Source organism: Camelina sativa, chromosome 11 (assembly GCF_000633955.1).
Source record: "Camelina sativa cultivar DH55 chromosome 11, Cs, whole genome shotgun sequence".
Classification (NCBI taxonomy): domain Eukaryota; kingdom Viridiplantae; phylum Streptophyta; class Magnoliopsida; order Brassicales; family Brassicaceae; genus Camelina; species Camelina sativa.
This window is the reverse complement of record NC_025695.1, coordinates 11,945,678-11,970,038: the sequence shown is the minus strand read 5'-3', so window position 1 is coordinate 11,970,038 and position 24,361 is coordinate 11,945,678. Positions and strand designations below refer to the sequence as shown.

At 37.9% G+C, this 24,361-nt stretch overlaps 3 protein-coding genes across 5 annotated transcripts in view; 2 read left to right on the top strand and 1 right to left on the bottom strand.

Annotated features, from left to right (window-relative positions):
- Positions 3,453-6,309, top strand: LOC104722980 (reticuline oxidase-like protein). 3 transcript variants are annotated; one of them, XM_019233237.1, is made up of 3 exons: positions 3,453-4,032; positions 4,519-5,641; positions 5,980-6,309. In XM_019233237.1, the coding sequence occupies exons 1-3, from the start codon at positions 3,547-3,549 to the stop codon at positions 6,078-6,080; spliced, it is 1,710 nt and encodes a 569-aa protein (XP_019088782.1). In that variant the 5' UTR covers positions 3,453-3,546; the 3' UTR covers positions 6,081-6,309. The 3 variants fall into 3 exon arrangements, with proteins under 3 accessions (XP_019088782.1, XP_019088781.1, XP_010439563.1); XM_019233236.1 differs by having other exon boundaries at positions 3,453-4,338; positions 4,825-5,641; XM_010441261.2 differs by having other exon boundaries at positions 3,453-3,913; positions 4,400-5,641; positions 5,980-6,080.
- LOC104722979 (reticuline oxidase-like protein) lies at positions 7,409-9,329 on the top strand. Its single transcript, XM_010441260.2, has one exon. It carries the CDS (start codon positions 7,474-7,476, stop codon positions 9,100-9,102), a length of 1,629 nt encoding a protein of 542 aa, XP_010439562.1. The 5' UTR covers positions 7,409-7,473; the 3' UTR covers positions 9,103-9,329.
- Positions 11,536-24,361, bottom strand: part of LOC104722978 (tripeptidyl-peptidase 2-like) — a 16,363-nt gene continuing 3,537 nt past the window's right edge. The window contains exons 13-33 of the mRNA XM_010441259.2: positions 21,099-21,220; positions 20,947-21,026; positions 17,049-17,107; positions 16,606-16,760; positions 16,331-16,509; positions 16,111-16,223; positions 15,864-16,034; positions 15,229-15,357; positions 15,044-15,144; positions 14,835-14,952; positions 14,524-14,603; positions 14,247-14,313; positions 13,935-14,054; positions 13,587-13,718; positions 13,338-13,409; positions 13,092-13,184; positions 12,866-12,961; positions 12,593-12,691; positions 12,375-12,467; positions 12,005-12,166; positions 11,536-11,911 (exon numbers count right to left, since the gene is read on the bottom strand). Of these exons, the coding sequence (XP_010439561.1) occupies positions 11,753-11,911; positions 12,005-12,166; positions 12,375-12,467; positions 12,593-12,691; positions 12,866-12,961; positions 13,092-13,184; positions 13,338-13,409; positions 13,587-13,718; positions 13,935-14,054; positions 14,247-14,313; positions 14,524-14,603; positions 14,835-14,952; positions 15,044-15,144; positions 15,229-15,357; positions 15,864-16,034; positions 16,111-16,223; positions 16,331-16,509; positions 16,606-16,760; positions 17,049-17,107; positions 20,947-21,026; positions 21,099-21,220 (2,400 nt within the window). The 3' untranslated portion in view covers positions 11,536-11,752. The remainder of the gene's footprint in view (positions 11,912-12,004; positions 12,167-12,374; positions 12,468-12,592; positions 12,692-12,865; positions 12,962-13,091; positions 13,185-13,337; positions 13,410-13,586; positions 13,719-13,934; positions 14,055-14,246; positions 14,314-14,523; positions 14,604-14,834; positions 14,953-15,043; positions 15,145-15,228; positions 15,358-15,863; positions 16,035-16,110; positions 16,224-16,330; positions 16,510-16,605; positions 16,761-17,048; positions 17,108-20,946; positions 21,027-21,098; positions 21,221-24,361) is intronic.

The following is a 24,361-nucleotide window of genomic DNA, read 5'->3' as shown; positions in this document are numbered from 1 at the left end:
TTTTTTTTTTTTTTTTTTTTGTCAAAACACTTTGCTTCGTTCAATCAAAGATGTAACAATACAAGTGCAGAGAAGGAGCAAGAGCCAAAGTTTGAGACAATTACAATACATAATGGGCATTCCCCAATGCCAAAAGAAGATAAAAGTAGTTCATCGATTATATAATCCAAGAGAGCCATGAACCAAAGGCTTAGGAGCCTATTGGCAAATGTGAGATCATGGTACATCGAAGGGCCATCCTTGAGGGCTTCAAAGGACAGATGGGTAGTCACGGTCAACTGACACTGTGATGTTGGCAAGAGGATCGATGCATTGAGTCCACCGGGGCAATAGGAACCCACAATAACAAGATAGCAAAGAAACTGGAGACTATAGTGATGTAGTCGGTTAAGGATTGCTTTGAAACCCAAAGCATAAAGGTCGGATCCCTTCGAGAAATCGCAATAGGTACTGTTAGGGATGGGATCCTTGTGATGGAGGTGGTTGAGAGACGATGCTTGAAGACATCAGATGACCAGCTTAACTGGTAGCCGTTGTTGAACAGAAGGCGTTCAAGATCAAGGGTACCATTATTGCTAGAACAGTTCAGGAAATAAAGACCATATATTCGTATACTTTTAAAACCACACTTCAACTTCTGATAATTATCTAAAGCCAGGTTCCAATTAAGATATATGAATAACCAAAGCCTCACTGATGTTACCGTACTCCAATGGAGTCTTCGACCATTGAGCGGAGTAACACGAACACGACAATGATAAATCACGGACAGTGAAAAAATGGACTTGGGCTTGCTATATGCACCAACCTGAGAAGGATAGCTGGATATGGATCGTTGTCGCTAATGGGCCTAATTTTGGGGCCTAGGTCCACTAGGGAAAACCCTAGGTTCCAAAGAGAAACTCGTGGTAAATGGTGCGATTGTCGGCCGCCCGTGACTTGCGGAGAGATCTGCGGTGCAGTTGGATTCTCCGATGAGTGAGAGATCGGCGGGAGTAAGCAGTGGCTGTGGCAAGAGTTGTCAATGGTGCTAGGTCCACTAGGGAGAATCCTAGTTGCAGAACCGATTGCCGAGATGGGAAGAAGCTGTGACGGCTGTACGAAGTTGGTGGAGGGGCATGCATAGCACGGAGCAGCTCTGGTGAGTGAGAGATCGGTGGAAGCAGCCGGTGGCCTCGGTTTGATTTGACGGTGAAAGCTAGGTCCACTGGGGAAATCCTAGTTTCATAAGAGATTGCTATATAAAGAGATGAGCGAGGAGGCTTCCCGAAAATTGTGAAGAGGGTCTCTTCGGTGAGTGATAGATCAGTGGGGATATACGGTGGTCTTGATTTGGATCGGAGGTAAGGATTATTAGAGTTTGAAAAAATTTAAAAAAAGGGAAAAATTGGGGAAAAGATTTGAAAACAGATAAATTAAGACGAACAAAGATTTTCTGAGCAGTTGAGAGAATAGATGGATCCTGACGCCGACGAGCAGAGGCCTCACCGATGTCGAAAAGCTTGGTAATAGGGGCTTCCTCGATAATCGTGTCAAGAGAAACTTCTACAGAGATTTTTTTATGTAAAGGTCCCGAACATATTTGTAAGATATCTAATATATATAGTTTGTAATTAAATCGATTGTTTTCATTTTGGAATGCAACAAAAATGTTAATTTAGTGTTCGGTTGTAATCAGTTAACGCCATATTCAGAATGACTACAAAACATAACATCAAAAAATCAATTATTTGGTGCTTTATTACATTGAATTTTATTGCTGAATTTTACAAAGTTGATACATTTCAGTTGAAATTTCTTAATTTAATAGGGTTAAGGATTTACGTTTAGACATGTATTGACATCGTTAACACTGCCCATTAGTTTTTGCTATAGACTCGTCAACATACTAAACACCTATATCTACGCAACTATAGTTTTCCATTCAAACAAAAAAATAATAGTATATATATCGTTCCTATGACAAATCATTTTTTAAAATTGTATGTCTACTGGAGCTTTTTGAAGTCGTAACAGAATTAAGAAGACTTTGTTCTTTAACATGGGGAAGACTTCTTTTTCAAAACAAAAAAAAAACATGGGGAAGACTTGAAAAGTTAGAAGCATCAAAGATGACAAAATAAATGAGTTCACGAAACTCCAATGTACAAACAAATATATTTCATTTTAGTGCGTAATACAAAAGTCGTAACGCGTCTCTCTGATTTTGATGGTTGTTGTAAAAAAATAATTGATGGTATTTCAGAACGTCTAGTCAATTTTTTTCCCATTCGCATGATCATTTGTGTTGGTATAGAGGGGATACATAGAGACAAATCAAACAATACTATTATATTGACGATAAACAAAAGAATACAAAATGAAAGGATGTTAGAGCCTACAATTTTATTTTAGTAAAAACTGAAAACGAACAAACAAAGAAGTCGCAAAAGACAGTATCGAAGCGCTTCGTTATAAATCTCCTTCAACTTTTCTTGCCTCATATCATATCATCCACTAGTCCCACAAACCCAATTGGATTACATTACCCACGCCGACCAATGAATGCTACGACCATTGACTAAAACATCGAACACACATTAGAAAAAGAAAAAAAAAAAAAAGTAAATGAAACAATCTGAAACAGTTAAAAATGCCTATATTAATATTTAATACCACTGGTCACTGGAGTTTTTTTTTTGGCTAGTAATAATTGTATAAACGTTTCAATCGGTAAAGTAACTCGTAGCTTATATTAGTAAAATAGTAATAAAGTAACTCGTAAATTATAGTAAATAACGGAGATTAGTTTGAGTTAATTATTGAAGAAAAACTTTGTCCGTACTTAATCTTGTAATAAATGTCTAAAACTTCAAATACTATAGTGACTCAAATGAACATAAATGTCAATGAAACTATAAATGAAATTTCAGATACATTTGAGTTTTTTTTTCCTAGACTAAATATATGTATTTATTATTATTTTTTTGACAATAAAATAATCAGTTCAAAAAAGCCAATTAGGGGTAAATTATTTACAAACAAAATATGCTGCCAAAACAGACGCGCTTGGCGTGCCAAAAAATCCGCACTTACATTCACATTACGAAAAACGAGAGATAGGAAAAAAAAAGAAACTCCGCTTGATCTATCTTGATGTGTATTTATTATTTTAAATGGAAAATTTGGAATATTTTTTTTTAGAATAATAAATACACATATTTAAAAGAATATTTAATTTGGAAATTTAGAATATTTAATTTAATTTCTTTTATCATTGTATTGTTAAAAGAACTGTTTTCTTTGTTACATTTAGGAGAGCTTTAAGGCGGGTTTGGACACGATTACGTAGAACCTTTCTTTTTTTTTTTTGTTATAAAACGAAATCTCTGTAATCACAAATCATCCCCTAATCCCTCACTAATATCTTTTGTTATATAACGAACCAAAAAAAAAAAAAAAAAAGACATCTTCTCGCTACGGGTATAAATAAACGAGATAAGTGCAAAGAACAGAGGAACACGTCTCGAGACCCAAGAAAGAGAAAAGATCCCATTTTCAGACAAGATGCTCACGACACATCCTCCACGAACCTTTGTCTCTGTCCCTCTCTTCTTCTTCCTCTTCTTCTCTCTCCCTCTCTCATCTCTCTCTCAATCGAACTCCGTCCACAACTCATTCCTCAAGTGTTTCTCCGAGAAGACGAAATTACCGCAGTCCCAAATCACCGACAATGTCTTCTCACAGAGCAGCCCTGCTTTCTCCTCCGTCCTCCGCGCTTACATCCGCAATGCGAGGTTCAACACTTCTTCTACTCCAAAACCCACGATCATCGTCACTCCTCGCTCCGAGAGCCACGTCAGCGCCGCCGTCCTCTGCTCAAAAACTCTAAATTTTCTCCTTAAAATCCGTAGCGGCGGCCACGATTACGATGGTCTCTCTTACATCTCCGATAAACCCTTTTTCATCCTCGACATGTCGAACCTCCGAGACGTCTCCGTCGACATCGCCGCGAACTCGGCTTGGATCTCCGCCGGAGCCACTCTCGGCGAAGTTTACTATCGGATTTGGGAGAAAAGCAGAGTCCGTGGCTTCCCCGCCGGAGTTTGTCCCACGGTTGGTGTTGGTGGTCATGTAAGCGGCGGTGGTTACGGTAACATGGTGAGAAAATTTGGATTAACTGTGGATCACATCGAGGACGCGAAGATCGTCGATGTAAATGGTCGGATTTTGGATCGGAAAGCCATGGGTGAGGATCTTTTCTGGGCTATCTCCGGTGGAGGAGGAGGTAGCTTCGGCGTCGTTTTGGGATACAAGGTCAAGCTCGTTCCTGTACCATCGACCGTTACTGTTTTTAGGGTAGAGCAGTATNCCCTAAATTTCCTCCTCAAAATCCGTAGCGGCGGCCACGATTACGATGGTCTCTCTTACATCTCCGATAAACCCTTTTTCATCCTTGACATGTCGAACCTCCGCGACGTATCCGTCGACATCGCCGCTAACTCGGCTTGGATCTCCGCCGGAGCCACTCTCGGCGAGGTTTACTATCGGATTTGGGAGAAAAGCAGAGTCCGTGGCTTCCCCGCCGGAGTTTGTCCCACGGTTGGTGTTGGTGGTCATGTAAGCGGCGGTGGTTACGGTAACATGGTGAGAAAATTTGGATTAACTGTGGATCACATCGAGGACGCGAAGATCGTCGATGTAAATGGTCGGATTTTGGATCGGAAAGCCATGGGTGAGGATCTTTTCTGGGCTATCTCCGGTGGAGGAGGAGGTAGCTTCGGCGTCGTTTTGGGATACAAGGTCAAGCTCGTTCCTGTACCATCGACCGTTACTGTTTTTAGGGTAGAGCAGTATATGAACTCAGGAGCTGTGGACATGGTTTACAAATGGCAATCCGTGGCTCCCAAGACGGATCCTAATCTGTTTATGAGGATGTTGATTCAACCAGTAACGAGGAATAAGGTGAAGACGGTGAGAGCCTCTGTGGTTGCTCTGTTCTTAGGCAGAGCAGACGAGGTCGTTGCGTTGCTTCGTAAGGAGTTTCCTGAATTGGGTTTAAAGAAGGAGAACTGTACGGAGATGACTTGGTTTCAGTCTGCTTTATGGTGGGATAACCGTCTTAATGCGACTCAGGTTGATCCTAAAGTGTTTCTTGATAGGAATCTTGATTCGTCTAGTTTCGGTAAGAGGAAGTCTGATTATGTAGCGACTGCGATTCCCAAGAAAGGGATTGAGTCACTGTTCAAGAAGATGATCGAGTTGGGGAAAATAGGGCTTGTTTTTAATCCCTATGGAGGTAAAATGGCTGAGGTTGCGGTTACCGCGACGCCGTTTCCTCACCGTAAGAAGCTTTTCAAGATTCAGTACTCTGTGAACTGGAAAGAAAACTCTCCCGAGATAGAGAAGGGTTACTTGAATCAGGCTAAAGTGCTTTACAGATTCATGACTGGTTTTGTGAGCAAGAAGCCTAGGAGTGCTTATTTGAACTACAGGGATGTAGATATTGGTGTGAACGATCACGGGAAGAATAGTTACAAGGAAGGAAAGGTGTATGGAAAGAAGTATTTCGGAGTGAACTTTGATCGGTTAGTGAAGATTAAAACCGCGGTTGATCCCGAGAATTTCTTCAGGAATGAACAGAGTATACCTACCTTGCCAAGTAAGGCATAAAAAGATCACTTATATATCATTTGATATAAACATTGGTTTTACTTTAATGTAATGTTTATAGTGAAGCAATATAAGAATATATGGTTTTGGATTATTGTAGATTGTATAGTTTGTTCATGGATCTCTACGACAAGCCTATGTAATAAGTCAAAAGTTCTGGTGAATACCAAACCAGTGATTGTTGAAAATAGCTATTCAGATTCAAGGCGATAATTGTGTAAACTTTATGGTTTAGTTTGGAGTAGTTGACGATGATTCTTTCTTGTGACCTGCAATTTTGTGTAACGAAATGGATAGGTTTGACTTTTGGACCTGATTTGGTCGCAGATACGAAGGGAACGTTGTTGCCAGCGCCGGGAACGGCAAGACGGTGGTCACAGGCTGGAAGAGCCACCTTAGCTGCCACGGTGATCTTACACGTCTTCTAGAATATTGAGATTGCTTTTTTTTTTTTGTGTTTTGTTTTAGTTGAGTGATGATATCTCTTCATAAGATGAACAGAGCCTCACTCTTTTCAGATATCTATCAGAAGTTGAATGAATTTATAAAGTTTCAAAATTTTCTTGAGACACAGATTATATAGTGGAAGTGTTTTTTTTTTACAGCTACAGTAAAGTGTTACGAGTGGGTTAAATAAACTTTTTGATTTAATTGTTATATGCTTTTTATGTAACTTTTTAAAATGTAACTTTTATGTTAGCTTGTGGACAATAATTGGGTGAACCTTTTTTATTCATTATTGTAAAATTAAAAATCCAAATCACTCTTTTATAATTCAAACTAACAAATAATTTTGTTTTAATTGTAAAATTTAAATTTTAAACATCTCATTTGTACACCCAAACTAGTATATAAGTTCGTTCTAATTGTAAAATTTAAATCCTAACCATCTTATTTGTAAATTCAAACCGACATATAATTTTGTTTTAATTGTAAAATACTAAAATCTTAACCCTAACCACTTCATTTGTAAAACCAAACCGACATATAATTTTGTTTTAGTTGTAAGATCTAAAGTCTAAACTATAATCACTTCATTTGTAAACCCAAACTGACATATAACTTTCGTTTTAATTATAAAATCTAAATCCTAATTCTTATATTCTTATTTATAAACTCAAACCGATATAAAAACTCATTTAATTGTAAAAACTAAATCAACCTAATATTTAAATGGAAATTTAGTTCACTAAAAAGCAATAATATAGATTGGTAGGATAAACATAGCCTTGAAGATTTTTGCCATAAAAATTTTATGATAAAATGAAGAACAATGAAAAGTTTAATCAAAATATTAATATAGATTATTTTAGGAACTAACCAAGTACATATCTTCAAAAAAGTTTTCAAATTTTAGGAAATGTGTTAATTTGCGGTGATTTGTCATATACAAATTAAATTTGTTTCTGTATTTAAATGGAAATTTAGTTCACTAAAAAGCAATAAAATTTGTGAAATCAAATCAAGATAAAGAAAGATAATCTAATTTGATTTGATTTGATTTAGGCCTAATTTGATACTTTCCTCTGCAGTTCCTAATCACTACGACCTTTTGAGTCTTTGACAAATGTTGACCATTGATTAAAATAACAACCCACGAAACAAAACTATAATTATATTATTATGCCATTGTGATTAATAATAATATATATACCAAAAAAGTATGTATAGATATTGTCATATTGTAATTAAAATGATTAAAGGAAAAAAAAAACATTATCTCTACTGATTAGCGGTTATAAAAGTACAGACAGAACAGAGAAGCAGCAACGAATCTCTCTCTCTCTCTCTCTCTCTCTCTCTCTCTCTCTCATTACAAGGATGATGATGATTAAAGAACAAACCTTTGTCTCTGTCCTTTTTATTGTCCTCTTCCTCGTAACTCTCCCTTTGTCCATGTTCGCTGCACCTCCGTCGTCTGACTCAATCTACGAATCATTCGTTCAATGTTTCTCCGACAAGACGAAATCCCCACAAACCCAAATCACTGACAATGTCTTCTCTCAAACAAACCCTTCTTACTCCTCCGTCCTCCGTGCTTACATCCGCAATGCGAGATTCAACACTTCCTCTACTCCCAAACCCACCATCATCGTCACGCCTCGCTCCGAGAGCCACGTCAGCGCCGCCGTCGTTTGCTCAAAATCCTTAAACTTCCTCGTCAAAATCCGAAGCGGCGGCCATGATTACGAAGGTCTCTCTTACATCTCTGATAAACCCTTTTTCATCCTCGACATGTCGAATCTTCGTGACGTCTCCGTCGACATCGCCGATCAGTCTGCGTGGATCTCCGCCGGAGCCACTCTCGGAGAAGTTTATTACGGGATTTGGCAGAAAAGCAAAGTCCATGGCTTTCCCGCCGGAGTTTGTCCCACGGTTGGTGTCGGTGGGCATTTAAGCGGCGCTGGTTACGGTAACATGGTGAGAAAATTTGGGTTATCTGTGGATTACGTTGAGGATGCTAAGCTCGTAGATGTCAAAGGTCAGATTTTGGATCGGAAAGCGATGGGTGAGGATCTTTTCTGGGCTATCTCCGGTGGAGGAGGAGGTAGCTTCGGAGTTGTATTGGGATACAAGGTCAAGCTCGTTCCTGTACCAGAAACTGTTACGGTGTTTAGAGTGGAGCAGTATATGGATTCAGGAGCTGTGGATATGGTTTATAAATGGCAATCCGTGGGTCCGAAGACAGATCCGAGTCTGTTTATGAGGATGCTGATTCAACCAGTGACGAGGAAGAAGGTGAAGACTGTGAGAGCTACAGTGGTTGCTCTGTTCTTAGGCAGAGCAGACGAAGTTGTTGCGTTGCTTGCTAAGGAGTTTCCTGAATTGGGATTGAAGAAGGAGAGTTGTCAGGAGATGACTTGGATTCAATCTGTTTTATGGTGGGATAACGATGAGAATGCAACTAAGACTAATCCTAAGGTGCTTCTTGATCGGGAACTCGATACTGCGAGTTTCGGGAAGAGGAAATCGGATTATGTTGCGAGTGAGATTCCTAGAGATGGGATTAAGTCTTTGTTCAAGAAGATGATCGAGTTGGGGAAAATAGGGCTTGTTTTTAACCCGTATGGTGGGAAAATGGCTGAGGTTGCGGTTGACGCCACGCCGTTTCCGCATCGAAAGAAGCTTTTCAAGATTCAGTACTCTGTGAACTGGAAAGAAAACTCTGCGGCGATAGAGAAGGGTTTCTTGAATCAGGCTAAGGTTCTTTACAGTTTCATGACCGGGTTTGTGAGCAAGAACCCTAGAAACGCTTACTTGAACTACCGGGATGTAGATATCGGTGTGAACGATCATGGTGCTGATAGTTACAAGGAAGGAGAGGTGTATGGAAGGAAGTATTTCGGTGAGAACTTTGATCGATTAGTGAAGATTAAAACCGCGGTTGATCCAGAGAATTTCTTCAGGAATGAACAGAGTATACCTACCTTGCCTAGTAAGGCACAGTGATAACAAAATTGAGTTTTTTTTTTTTATATTAAAAAGGTTTGATTTTGAATAAGCCAATAATGTTTAGTGATGAAGAATATGATGATTTGGAATATTGTATACTATTTATTGTTTTCACGGAACTCTATTTTAAGATTCTTTGTTCCTGATGTGAAAAGCTTTTAAAAGGGGGTTGGTGGTATTGATGATAAACACAGAAATTATAAAACCGTTGATTGTTGGATGTAGCTACCTGATATTGAATTTTATTGCGGAAATTGAGGATTCTGATTTTGTAGTAGTTTAACCAACAATGACTCGTGATTAAATTTTGGATTATTTAACGAATGATAAGAGTTGACCAATTGACTTGTAATTGGGGAAGGGAACGACGGTGGAACCTAACACGGCCACAGGTCACAGCCAAGACGATGGGCTGGGCATGAGCTAGAGTAGTAACCGTATTCGTAGGAGTTGTGCCGGTGTGGTCTTAAAAGTCTTTCAGAATTTCTAGATTGAATCGTTGACTAGATCCTAAAAGTCAAACTATATTTTGTTTCGTTTTCTATGTTTTTTTTGTTTCTAGATAGACTCGTGTATCAAACTGCACGTTTTCAAGGACTTTCGTTTTCGGTTTTGAGGATTAGAATTTTGGGTTTTTATTTTATTTTAATGCAAGTAACAAAAGAAAAAAAGTATAATTGGGTTATGCATGGTTCAAGAGGTTCAAAAGTGTAATAATGATCTTGCATTATGAAATATGGATTCAACAAAGATGGCGCAACAAAATAATTTTAGTAATCATTTTCTGTTTTAATATTTTCTGAGGCGTAAACCATCATGCTCCGACCAGAAAAAAAAAACTATCATGGACTTTCGAAGGAGTAACATGTGTCACGTAAACTACTGTAACAAGAAAATTAATATGTTGGACGAAGCTTTATTTGATATAATACTAGCTAGTGTTTTAGATAACGAATTGGTAACTACAGTTTTGATGAATGTTATTATATATAACGGGATAGGATGCATATAGTATGAATATGACTATACTTTACATAATAGTATCATGTTAAGTTTTTGAGCAAAAAAATGTCTTCTTGTAGTTATTTATTTTCTCAAAAATTTATGATGCCACATGATTGGTAAATCATTCACGGAATCGTACTATATGTAAGCATTATTCAACTATTCTGTGAGTATTCAACTGAAATTCTACTAAAATAATCACATTTATGATTTTTGTCAAAGTATTAAGTTAGCAGCAATCTTATTAATTCTCTAGTGAACGCATACGGATTTAACATTTCAATATAATAGACGAAATATAATTCACAGTCAAATCATGGACTTTTTAATCGAGTCAATATGATCATTGTATAATTGTATTATCTAATCTAACGCATGTACAAAACTCATAGTGGCCTTTGTGCTTCACACACTTGCATATACATATATCACACATTAAGCACTACGCCACTACTTTCCAAGAAAGGTGGTCAATTATCAATTAGTGTATCTCAAACAAGATCATGAAAAGGGACAGAGTTGCATTACTTTAAAATTACCAAACTATGATAGGAGGAAGTAGGTGAGATATAATCTTACGTCTTAAGGTACAAAGTCTTCCATTTCTACTTCGATTAGTTTAGTTAAAGGAAAAAAAAAAATGATCGAACCTTATTGAATTGAAAAATTAGATAGGAATTCGTGATAAGACAGGTAAAATATTAATACAAACTACTGGATTACAAAAGTAAAAGTTGCATTAGTTTACATTACCAAACATATGATAGGAGGAAGTAGGTGAGATGTAATCTTACATCTTTTGGTGCAATAATAGTCTTCTATTTTTACTTCGATTAGTTAGTTCAGTTTAAAAAAAAAAAAAAAAAGTCGAACCTAATTGAATTGGAAAATTAGATAAGGATTCGTGATAAGACACGACAAAGTATTAATACAAATTCAAAAGTAAAAGTAAGCTAACCAATTCAATAGTCAAAGTAGCAAAATAATTGACGGGAAAAAAGAAATCAAAATTTTAATGAGAAGAAAGAACCCTAACAACAAATACAGGATCAAAAGTCTTCTATAATGGTGCTAGACTGGTCAATAGTGGAAATTTTGATAAACAAAAACATTATCAGAGTGTATTTGGTCGTCGTTACTCGCTTGTTTAAAGGAGACCTGTCTTATGCGACTCTTCTTACTAAATCATTCCTTAGAGATAAAGATTAACTTATCCGATTAGTCATATAATCTCTGAGCCAGCGCGAACACACATCTTATTAATACACGATTACAAATTCGGTGGTAAAGGCACGGATAACATTAATTATCATAAGTTTGTTATACATGATGACAAAGAGTACTTTAAGGGAGGAAGTCAACAAAAAGCTTGTTCATCTCTCGATCACTTTTATTGGAAGGAGCAAGATTCCACATTTACACAAATAGTAAATTGATCTATATAATTTTATTGACTCACAACCGAAAAATGTCTCACAATATAGACCAAGAACCTACAGTTTATAAAGACTACAAAATAAAACAGTAGCTTGGGAATTACAAGGAATTAAATGTTCTGGACAAGCTTTTTATTGGACAAGAACTTAGCACACTACATTCTGGACAAGCTTTTTATTGAACAAGCACTTAGCAACAACCACTACTAAAAGAGGGGTAAACTTGTAGGGAAACGAACCTGCATCCATTGCTTCTCATATGTTACCAAATGGCTCCAACCTAGTTCCTCCAGCAGACCCAGTTTCAGTTCGTAGAGTTTCTTATTCGCAATCTCGCTCTCGTTTTGGATCAAGTCATCAAGTACCTGAAATCATTATCAGTCATGTGGATCAGTGATTTCAGATGAGCATCATTTGCAGTTTCTTGGTACGTCTAGAGAATAGATTGACGTGTTTACCTTCAACGCGGTCCCGAGTCGTGAGAGCCGTTTCTCTCTTAGAACAGTGAGAGTGCCAAACTTCGATGATTTCACGTCTACCCATTTTGTCAGTTCTTTGAAATTCTCCTCGAATTTATCCTTCTGGCTACTTTCTTCTTCTCCTTCATCTCCCTTCTCACCCTGCAAACAATTGAGCGGTGTCACTTCCCAATATAAGCTATAAAAAATGCTAATGACAACACTATTTGTAGTTCTTCTAACGCTCTATACTCATCAACTATCACATGCATAATCAGTTAATCACCACTACTAACATGTTCCTCTCTTCTAGTCAGATAGACTAATTAACAGTTAACCAGGAGATATGTAAGTTAATTGTTGGTCTTACCTTCAAATTCTCAATTCTTGCCATGGCTAACCCTTTCTGGTATAGTGCCTCTGTCAGTTGATCACGTGTCATTTCCATTTTTTTCTTCAAAATCTAATTCAGAAATAACACAGTAGGTGTTGTTATCAAACTCGTAAAGAAAGCAAGGAAATAGTTGAGAATACTCTTTAAAAAAACCAACTTTGTAAGAAAACGCAATGAATCAAATAATATCACACCTCTGCTTCCTCATCTTCTGGTTCACTTTTTTGTTGCAAGAATCTTGCTAACTCATCTTCGTCAACACTGCGTACTACTTCGTTTGCAGCTTCTATAATCTGCAAAAACAAAACGAAGGGATATTCAGCTTACATGTTTATTTCCCTGACCATCGTACAAACGCTTGAGAGTTTGTCGGAGGCTGCTCAGTGTTTTGAAGTTGATTATTCTGTTTAATGTATAATTAGAGAGAGTAGTGCACAATTAGGATAGTAACTCATTTGAAACTTTACCTCTTCGTGATGGCTGATTTTGTCCCCAGCATCAGACCGAGAGAGCAAACCTTCCAGGATCTTAGCTAGTAATGGAGTATAATTTGGGTATTCAGACTGCCAAGGAACATAATGCTCAAGTTAATCTAACCGTACTTCAGATTTGCATACCCTTTTCAAAACTTTCAAACTTAAAGTGGCACAAATCATTGCTTAAACGAAAAAGAAAAGCCTTTAGTTGGCAAACCTTGAGACAGGCACACAACTTTCTCCACTCTGAACGCTCTTCCTCGGTTTCTTGTTTCAGGCTCCCGAGAAATTTAATCTTTGTGTCACGAACCTGATTATAAAAGATAGTGGCTTCGTAAAACAGTTCCAAAAATAGAAAAGAAAACCCCTCAATATTGACCAACAGTACTTGATTCATTTACATATAGAATGACCCACAAAGCTGACTAAGAGCCAATGTGAAACATGCTTCTGCAAATTATACCTCTTGTTCCAAGCGTTCTGATACTGATTTAGAGCAATTTGAAGCAGAAGATGCCTTTTTATCTTCATCAGGCTGTAGAATAAAGAAGTAAATAAATAAGTTAAAAGATATGGAGTACAAGGAAACAACTAGATCAGGCTAAAGACAAAAATATTAAGCTCCTGTAGCCAGATTTTCTTGCATTACTGCGTCAAGTATCACAAGCCTATGCTACCAGGAAAACAAGACCAAAAATGAGTTTTTAGATACCTTATTTGGTGGAACCACATATGATATCGGATAAGATACAGGATTATCCTTTGGATTCTTCCCTTCTTTATCATCAAACGACAGTTTCCCATATGAGATTTCTCCCACCAACACAGATCCTTGGGGAGAGTTCTGCAGGCGAAATTAAAAATGTACATTTGAGAAATATATGCATCAGAACAATTAACTATACTTNTAAAGCTTTTAGCAGATGGAGATGCGAAAGTTGATGCGCTCTCCCACTTGATAGGCCTTCGCAATGGGCAAAGCTGCAAATTAAGTAAAGATTAGAACCAGCACCATTAAAAAAAGAAAAGAAAAGAATTACNACCACCGCAGCAGCCACACAAGTTTAAACTGGTAAGTGAGCCAAAAAAAAAAGTACCCTGGCATTAGAAGAGAGGACTTAAAGGCACCATTCCCTGTGACTGGACCATCTGGTTCAGAATGTAAGTTCAGCCGAACCTCCTGCACCACCAGCAAATTAGATGGAAAAAATCAACTCTTCATGAATTCTAAGGTTGCAAAAATGATCTATATCGACATCAGAAAACACGCAAAAAATCAACTCTGTTCCGGAATTTCTTTTTTTTTTTAATCTGAAAAATCACATCTAGCTTTTCAAAATTAAGTATAACGTAACACAATTCACAATCTTACCCCCACATTTCTTTCGATAAACAAAATGAGCTGCTTCAACTTTTCCAGCAGCTGCACATTTTCATGCCTGGTGAAAACAATTAGCTTTTAGAGTAGACGACTAAATACGTAAATATGCACTGTGAAACAACGTTGTCAACCATAAAAAAAAATAGTTTACAGGAACTTGTCAACCGAACATGTTGAGGAGGTCAATTCAGCCTGTAGATTAGTCTGTACAAACTATACTCTTCAAATTTTAAAACAAACTGCAACCATCAAAGATGAAAGCACACACCTCAGATACAGCTGAAGTTTATATTCTCCCTTCGGAAGTTTAGAAGATTCAGGATAAACATCACCCGTTGCATATACACGCTGAAGTATGCAAGGACAGTGTGTTAAGGCAAGAAAAAAACTATGATTTAAAGTAAAAAAATAACCAAATATGCTAGACACGAAAACAGAAAAGCGTTTTCCTAGTACATAACCGAGCTCGGAATTCATAAACTTTGTTAATGTATCAGGTTTGTGGTTGACAATGCCAATGAGAATTACAAGCTTATCTATTCTTGTACCCATCCTATTAGGTGGCAGTTTGAAGAGTACCTTATTGGCATCAGAGATCATATAAAACTGGGACTCAAATTTTGTGTCGTATATGCGATTGTTCAATAATGGTATATACGGTTTCACTTCAGCTGCATCTTCTAATTTGAACTTGTAGCTGCAGAAACAGAAGGATGAGAATTGCTCATTTGGAAATTGATAGAGAGATAGGTAAGCAACAAAAGCAAGATCGCAGAAGCAAAACCCACGTTAATGTCAATGCTAGTATTTGTTTGCCGGACAGTAGCCTATCACGGCTAGTTGATAAAGTCTTCAGTTGTGCATCAATTGGTTGATACGGAACTCGAATCTGCAGTTAAAAAAAACTGTCCAGAAGCAATTCTACAAGAAATGAAAGGAAAAGGAGAAGATACCATCTTTAAATACACCGCACCTTGTTCAGAACAGCTATGGGAACGAGTTTTTCAGATGCCAACAGAGCTTCAGCTTCAACTTTTATTGGTGCTTCACTTCCATCAAGTAACAGTTCTTCTTTATCGACACCAATTCCATGAAATGCAATCTAAAGTACCACACATAACTTCCGTCAACTCATTTCTAACAAGTCACTATGTCCTCAATATAGTTGGTACTCGTGAGCGAACTGAACATAGAACTTTTCTCATAATATAGGTGTCACAGCATGATGATTGACCTAAAACATTTTAACTATTATTTACCTGTAATTCGTTTCCAGAACCATTCTTAAACGAGAATGCACAAACAAGAGTGATTATTGCTAAAACAGAGACCTAACATCCAACTAAAGTGAGGCCAAAAATTGTAAAGGGAACCAAATTGCAGAAAGAAATATGCAATGCATTAACGTGGGCCAAAAGATAAACTAGTATGAGAAGGGGAGTCAGGAAACCAGTGGACAAAAATAATGGGACAACAGATCTAAAATAAAAAGTAGAGTTTTATCAGAACGAGATGACACAAAAAGACAAAACAACACAAGCATTTGACATGACTTTTGCAACAGCCTTAACAGCATATATATTTACACACATAATTCTCAGTTCCTACCTCAAAGTCAACGATAGTCGGTTCACGACTCCCAAGGCCACTTGACCAGAATTGAGCTATAGCTAGTTCCATCGTTTGACCACTAAACACAGGAAACGTAAAGCTTTTAGCAGATGGAGATGCGAAAGTTGATGCGCTCTCCCACTTGATAGGCCTTCGCAATGGGCAAAGCTGCAAATTAAGTAAAGATTAGAACCAGCAGCATTAAAAAAACAAAAAAAAAGGATTATCCTTGATTGTGCCCTACCTGAAGTGTATCAATATAAAATCGTCGTGTAGTATCAAACCCCGAAGTTCGCATTGTAGCCTCAGCCCATGTTGCTCCATGTGGTACCTCGATAAATCTTCGTTCAATGTGGCCTACAGTGGGAATTATTGACAGTAAAATATCAAAGGTAAAAGATGGATGCCGTTTCAGAGGACTTATTTGTTATAAAGCACACATTACAAAGTCCACAAACGATAACCTGAGATGAAAGACATTTGTGGAAATGAAATAACTGGAGGTCGATTTGCCACAGTCTCTGGTATTATTATTGTTACTGGAATTCTGAAAAGAGGACCACGCTCTGGTGCTTTGCAATCAATCCCATAAACTTCAAAGTAATGCACACCATACCCAAGATTTGTGGGGTCCACAACAACGCTGAAAACAGATGATATAACTTTACTACAGAGATAACATGGCACGGAAAAGCAAAACGAACATAAGGAGCAAGATACAGGATTGGAAAAAACTAACTTGAAGCTACGTCCATTATGAGTGAGAAGGAGATAGTCAGGAACCCGTACAACTCCTTCATCTGTGGTGTGCAACTCAAGACATTCCTCAAAAGGGACAAGTTCCTTTAAATTACTTGCACCTTCATGGAACTTCGGATCAACTTGTACCGTCCACTGGAAAGTCAAAACTATGCTTGTTTCATATACCAGACATGAGATATAAGAAAAGCTTGAAAGTAAAATATACTACGCATCTGGTAGGCGATAAAGTATGCCAAGCGAAATTCTGGCTCCATGATAGGGCATCCAAAGAACTTAATATTCTAGAAATGGACGAATATGGCATGTCGCATGAAGATAATGATTTTTTATATAGAATTTATGTTGGTATGCATTTGGGCAGATTACTATGCCATGCATACTCATGAGTGAACATATTCCAGATATATAAAAACAGCTCACCTCAGTAGACTGTCTGCAAGCAGTACCCTCCCGCAGGTAAATGCCCCGTGATGTTGGAACTGCGTTTACAGAGTTCATCATAAAAAGAAAGGTACATGTTTTATCGATAAAACTCAAAATCTTAGGGAACTTTCCCCAGGCAAAAGTAGGAAGCCCTTTAGGTCAATAGCTACACATAGATGAGATACAAATTCAAAATATAAATTGGAAATCAACATCAGTTGTCCTGTTTATAATTAATTCTAATAAGAATGTGGGATACGTTTCAGCAAGCAAGTTTTTAATAAGATTCTAGCTTGAAAAATCTTTAAAATAAAGTTCAAATTCTTTGTTTACATACTTGTTTTTCCGGAGAGATTGACCTTTATCTGATAGTTTACGCATGGACAGTCCTGAAACTTTTTCAAGTATTCATATGCCCTGTCATAACAAAATAAATTAACTAACTATTTAAAATATGGTGTCACATTAATTACACAGTATAGAATCTTACTTATCGACTTGCATAAGCCCTTGTCCAGTAGTTAGTTTATCTTCAGGCAGATCACCTACAGGTGTAGATGTATTCTCGAGGGCCCTTCTCACAGTGTACGGGCTAACTGGGATGCCTTCAGCCTACAGAAGTATCAAAGAATGTCAGCAGCAGAATGAAAATAACGGGGAAGAAAACGTATATACCAAAAATGTTGAAGAAGAAACCTTCATAGCACTTAGAAGTAACGCAATTGCTCCACAGGCAGAAGGAGATGCCATTGATGTTCCATTCATGAGCATGCGTCTTTGAAGCGTCCATGTAGGAACAGGAGCAACAGCCCCACCAGGTGCACTTATGCAGACACCAAGATCCCCATCAGATGTTGGCCCCCGGCTTGACCTACAATATAGCAATAAATATATAATGCCATCTACAACTAGCTATAGAATGAATCAAAAGAAAGGAAAACAGTGAAAATACCAAGTGTATTCAAGCCCCTCGCTGGGAGGTTCCACTACTGAATGGGCACCAGCTGCCATTGCAGGAGAAACATATGCACCAACACCAATGATACTGGAAGTTGTTCCACCCGGTGCTCCGACTGTTGTCAAAGCTGGACCACTGTTGCCAGCACTACTTACAAATATTAGGCGTCTCTTGTTCACGGCCTACAAAAAACACAGCAGAATGACAATAAATGCAAGATAAAAGTCACAAAACACAAGCTGATAAGTGCTGCACAAATAAAGGTAGAAGGGTTTGAATGATACTTCAGTAACAAGATCAACAAAGCGCCCATAGTCTGGAAGTAATGCTGGCTCTCCATAGCTCATGTTGACAAGATCACATTTATGCTGTAACATTTATACAAGTCAGCATATAAAAAAGAAATGCTGAAAGTATTGACTTATGTCAATGCAAACCTCACATATAATAATCCACACAGATGAAATACTTCCTGATGTTACAAAGTCAATTAAGAGAAATACGACTTGTTTTGTTCAAACTTGAAAGGATGTAATATTAAGAAGTTACAATTGTAATAATGGTGAATTATTTTCAGCTAAATGAATTATTACCTCCAGGGCAGCTATCAATGCCCGTGACAAACCAGTTCCGGTCTCCATTGAACCTAACCGCGAGTCTCCAATTTTGCAAGATATTATTTGTGCACCAGGTGCTACACCATTTAACAAATGCTCCTAACATAAAAATAGAAAAGGAATTAATTGGTTGCAACAAATTATCAATATATAAACTGATATAGATGTGTTGGCACCTCAGGGTGGTGTGCAGTAGCTATTCCAGCAACATGGGTGCCATGAGGAGAACTATCAGTTACAATGCTTAGGACCTTTCCCTCATCATACACGTTAGCAACAAAGGAGCATGCATCTAGTCGGCTAAACACGCCATACTTCCGCTCAATTCTGTAGTACATATAAGATTGAGATGAAAAATAATTATTATTATTGGTGAACAAATCATGCTCCCAAACAATAAAAACCTGAACTTTGATAAGAAATAGATCTTTAGAGGAAGACTTGCCGATAGTTAGTCNTAAAGTGAGGCCAAAAATTGTAAAGGGAACCAAATTGCAGAAAGAAATATGCAATGCATTAACGTGGGCCAAAAGATAAACTAGTATGAGAAGGGGAGTCAGGAAACCAGTGGACAAAAATAATGGGACAACAGATCTAAAATAAAAAGTAGAGTTTTATCAGAACGAGATGACACANTTCATATTTCTACAGAAAAACAATTGATTTACAGCAAAGATTCAAGAAACCAGCGAACAAGTATGCAGAAATAGAAGTATAGAACTACCAAAGGACAGTCTCTAAACTTACATCAGCTTGTTTTTTCAGAAAATCAACTTTGCTTTGGAGGTCTTCACGGGTCTTCTTCAATTTCGTATCTTCCACCTTGCTGTGCTTCTGCAGGACAAATGAGGTAATGATAGAATTAAATTAGCACCGCACTAACTCAACATCCATAATACATTAAACCAGATTCAGTATCTTTGTAGCACCTGATCGAAATCATACAGATTCTTTAAAGCCTTTGCAATTTCTTCCTGATTCTTTTCATCCCAGTTTTTCCTTCTCTCTTTCTATGTGACGAGAAAACAGAGAGAGATATTAGACAACTGAAATTGCAGACCATATCTGTATAACTTGTTAAAGATTTAAGGAGTAGGTGAATAAAAAATCCAACAGCCGCAAAAATCACAACTCTAATCGCTACCTTGACACGAGAAGTTAAGTCATCAGTAAATAGCTGGTAAACCAACTTGCAACCTACACGCCACTCTCCTGTGGGGTTTTTCCATGAGGAATTGACAACCAAAGGTACCCCTGTAACCATTTTGTTTAATCAGAAGAAATGAGCAACGTACAATATAGCTAGAAAATTGACAAACCATAAAATTAACTATTATGCAGATATCATAAATATCTCTTGATCAAATCACTGACCTGATGCTCCACGAATATGACCATCTTCATCGGCTTTCACCACTGTGGATGTATCGATATCCCCACTTCCAGTACTGAACGATAAAAAATGGATACCATTAGGTCAGTCACTTCAACAAACAAAGAACACCGGAAGCAAAAATTCAAGTAAACCACAAATATACCAGTCAATGACGTCCAGAACCTTAGGTTTCCCATCAGAAGTTACATGCAAGCCAGCAGCAGAAGGATCAAAACCAGAATCTGGAAAAACAAAACAAATTTCCATTTGCTCAATTCCTCAATCAGAATTTTACTCGGAGAGCTACAACGCCGCCGTCTTAAAAACCAATCAATCGCTCTACTATCATCTAATCCAGTACAAGCAACTTTAACTATAACATAAGGCTCATGTATATAATCTCCATAAACAAAACCAGATGCTTTAAAGATTGAAGAAAACGAAAGGAAGAAGTAGTAGTACCAAAGATAGCGATAACGACGCCACGACCGTCGTACTCAGGATGATCTTCAACGAAGCGATCCGCACGGATTTCTTTCTTAGGCATGAGAGAAGCAAGGAAAGTAGACTCGTTCAGCTTGAAATTAGCGACAGAAGCATTCTCAGCTCCACCACCACCACCAACACCACCTCCTCCGCCACAANATGCCCCGTGATGTTGGAACTGCGTTTACAGAGTTCATCATAAAAAGAAAGGTACATGTTTTATCGATAAAACTCAAAATCTTAGGGAACTTTCCCCAGGCAAAAGTAGGAAGCCCTTTAGGTCAATAGCTACACATAGATGAGATGCAAATTCAAAATATAAATTGGAAATCAACATCAGTTGTCCTGTTTATAATTAATTCTAATAAGAATGTGGGATACGTTTCAGCAAGCAAGTTTTTAATAAGATTCTAGCTTGAAAAATCTTAAAAATAAAGTTCAAATTCTTTGTTTACATACTTGTTTTTCCGGAGAGATTGACCTTTATCTGATAGTTTACGCATGGACAGTCCTGAAACTTTTTCAAGTATTCATATGCCCTGTCATAAAAAAGTAAATTAACTAACTATTTAAATATGGTGTCATATTAATTACACAGTATAGAATCTTACTTATCGACTTGCATAAGCCCTTGTCCAGTAGTTAGTTTATCTTCAGGCAGATCACCTACAGGTGTAGATGTATTCTCGAGGGCCCTTCTCACAGTGTACGGGCTAACTGGGATGCCTTCAGCCTACAGAAGTATCAAAGAATGTCAGCAGCAGAATGAAAATAACGGGGAAGAAAACGTATATACCAAAAATGTTGAAGAAGAAACCTTCATAGCACTTAGAAGTAACGCAATTGCTCCACAGGCAGAAGGAGATGCCATTGATGTTCCATTCATGAGCATGCGTCTTTGAAGCGTCCATGTAGGAACAGGAGCAACAGCCCCACCAGGTGCACTTATGCAGACACCAAGATCCCCATCAGATGTTGGCCCCCGGCTTGACCTACAATATAGCAATAAATATATAATGCCATCTACAACTAGCTATAGAATGAATCAAAAGAAAGGAAAACAGTGAAAATACCAAGTGTATTCAAGCCCCTCGCTGGGAGGTTCCACTACTGAATGGGCACCAGCTGCCATTGCAGGAGAAACATATGCACCAACACCAATGATACTGGAAGTTGTTCCACCCGGTGCTCCGACTGTTGTCAAAGCTGGACCACTGTTGCCAGCACTACTTACAAATATTAGGCGTCTCTTGTTCACGGCCTACAAAAAACACAGCAGAATGACAATAAATGCAAGATAAAAGTCACAAAACACAAGCTGATAAGTGCTGCACAAATAAAGGTAGAAGGGTTTGAATGATACTTCAGTAACAAGATCAACAAAGCGCCCATAGTCTGGAAGTAATGCTGGCTCTCCATAGCTCATGTTGACAAGATCACATTTATGCTGTAACATTTATACAAGTCAGCATATAAAAAAGAAATGCTGAAAGTATTGACTTATGTCAATGCAAACCTCACATATAATAATCCACACAGATGAAATACTTCCTGATGTTACAAAGTCAATTAAGAGAAATACGACTTGTTTTGTTCAAACTTGAAAGGATGTAATATTAAGAAGTTACAATTGTAATAATGGTGAATTATTTTCAGCTAAATGAATTATTACCTCCAGGGCAGCTATCAATGCCCGTGACAAACCAGTTCCGGTCTCCATTGAACCTAACCGCGAGTCTCCAATTTTGCAAGATATTATTTGTGCACCAGGTGCTACACCATTTAACAAATGCTCCTAACATAAACATAGAAAAGGAATTAATTGGTTGCAACAAATTATCAATATATAAACTGATATAGATGTGTTGGCACCTCAGGGTGGTGTGCAGTAGCTATTCCAGCAACATGGGTGCCATGAGGAGAACTATCAGTTACAATGCTTAGGACCTTTCCCTCATCATACACGTTAGCAACAAAGGAGCATGCATCTAGTCGGCTAAACACGCCATACTTCCGCTCAATTCTGTAGTACATATAAGATTGATAAGAACCTGAACAAAACATGATCCCAAACAATAAAAACCTGAACTTTGATAAGAAACAGATCTTTAGAGGAAGACTTGCCGATAGTTTGTTAGAGGGGAGAAGTCTGCTAGTTTCCCGCAATCTGGATCCTCTTCCAGACTCTGCGTATCAAGTGCAACCCTCCATACTTCTCCATCATGCCACACAACAGCATCAATAACAGGCCCTTTGTCTTCATATTTCTACAGAAAAACAATTGATTTACAGCAAAGATTCAAGAAAACAGCGAACAAGTATGCAGAAATAGAACTACCAAAGGGCAGTCTCTAAACTTACATCAGCTTGTTTTTTCAGAAAATCAACTTTGCTTTGGAGGTCTTCACGGGTCTTCTTCAATTTCGTATCTTCCACCTTGCTGTGCTTCTGCAGGAGAAAAATGACAAATGAGGTGATGATAGAATTTAATTAGCACCGCACTAACTCAACATCCATGATACAGGAAACCAGATCCAGTATCTTTGTAGCACCTGATCAAAATCATACAGATTCTTTAAAGCCTTTGCAATTTCTTCCTGATTCTTTTCATCCCAGTTTTTCCTTCTCTCTTTCTATGTAACGAGAACACAGAGAGAGTTATTAGACAACTGAAATTGCAGACCGGCTTTGTATAATTTGTTAAAGATTTAAGGAGTAGGTGAATAAAAATCCAACAGCCGCAAAAATCACAACTCTAATCGCTACCTTGACACGAGAAGTTAAGTCATCTGTAAATAGCTGGTAAACCAACTTGCAACCTACGCGCCACTCTCCTGTGGGGTTTTTCCATGAAGAATTGACAACCAAAGGTACCCCTGTGACCATTTTGTTTAAACAGAAGAAATAAGCAACGTATAATATAGCTACAAAATTGACGAACCATAATGAGCAAGTAAACTATTATGCAGATATCACAAATATCTCTCTCTAGATCAAATCACCGACCTGATGCTCCACGAATATGACCATCTTCATCGGCTTTCACCACTGTGGATGTATCTATATCCCCACTTCCAGTGCTGAACAATAAAAAAATGGATACCATCAGTTCAGTCACTTCAACAATTAAAGAACACCGGTAGCAAAATTCAAGTAAACCACAAATATACCAGTCAATGACGTCCAGAACCTTAGGTTTCCCATCAGAAGTTACATGCAAGCCAGCAGCAGAAGGATCAAAACCAGAATCTGGAAAAACAAAACAAATTTCCATTTGCTCAATTCCTCAATCAGAATTTTACTCGGAGAGCTACAACGCCGCCGTCTTAAAAACCAATCAATCGCTCTACTATCATCTAATCCAGTACAAGCAACTTTAACTATAACATAAGGCTCATGTATATAATCTCCATAAACAAAACCAGATGCTTTAAAGATTGAAGAAAACGAAAGGAAGAAGTAGTAGTACCAAAGATAGCGATAACGACGCCACGACCGTCGTACTCAGGATGATCTTCAACGAAGCGATCCGCACGGATTTCTTTCTTAGGCATGAGAGAAGCAAGGAAAGTAGACTCGTTCAGCTTGAAATTAGCGACAGAAGCATTCTCAGCTCCACCACCACCACCAACACCACCTCCTCCGCCACAACCGACGCGAGAAGCCGTAAGATTCTCAGAAGAAGAACAAGGCATCGCCAGGGAACCACTCCTTCTTAATCGGATTCCACGAAAACGAGAGCAGCTTCTTCTTCCGAACAATTTGAGTCTTCGATGAAGAAGAAACGGTGATGAAGAAGAGGAAATGATGAAATCAAGAGGACGAGAGAGTGAAGAAGAAGAAGAAGAAGAAGAAGAAGAAGAAGAAGAAGAAG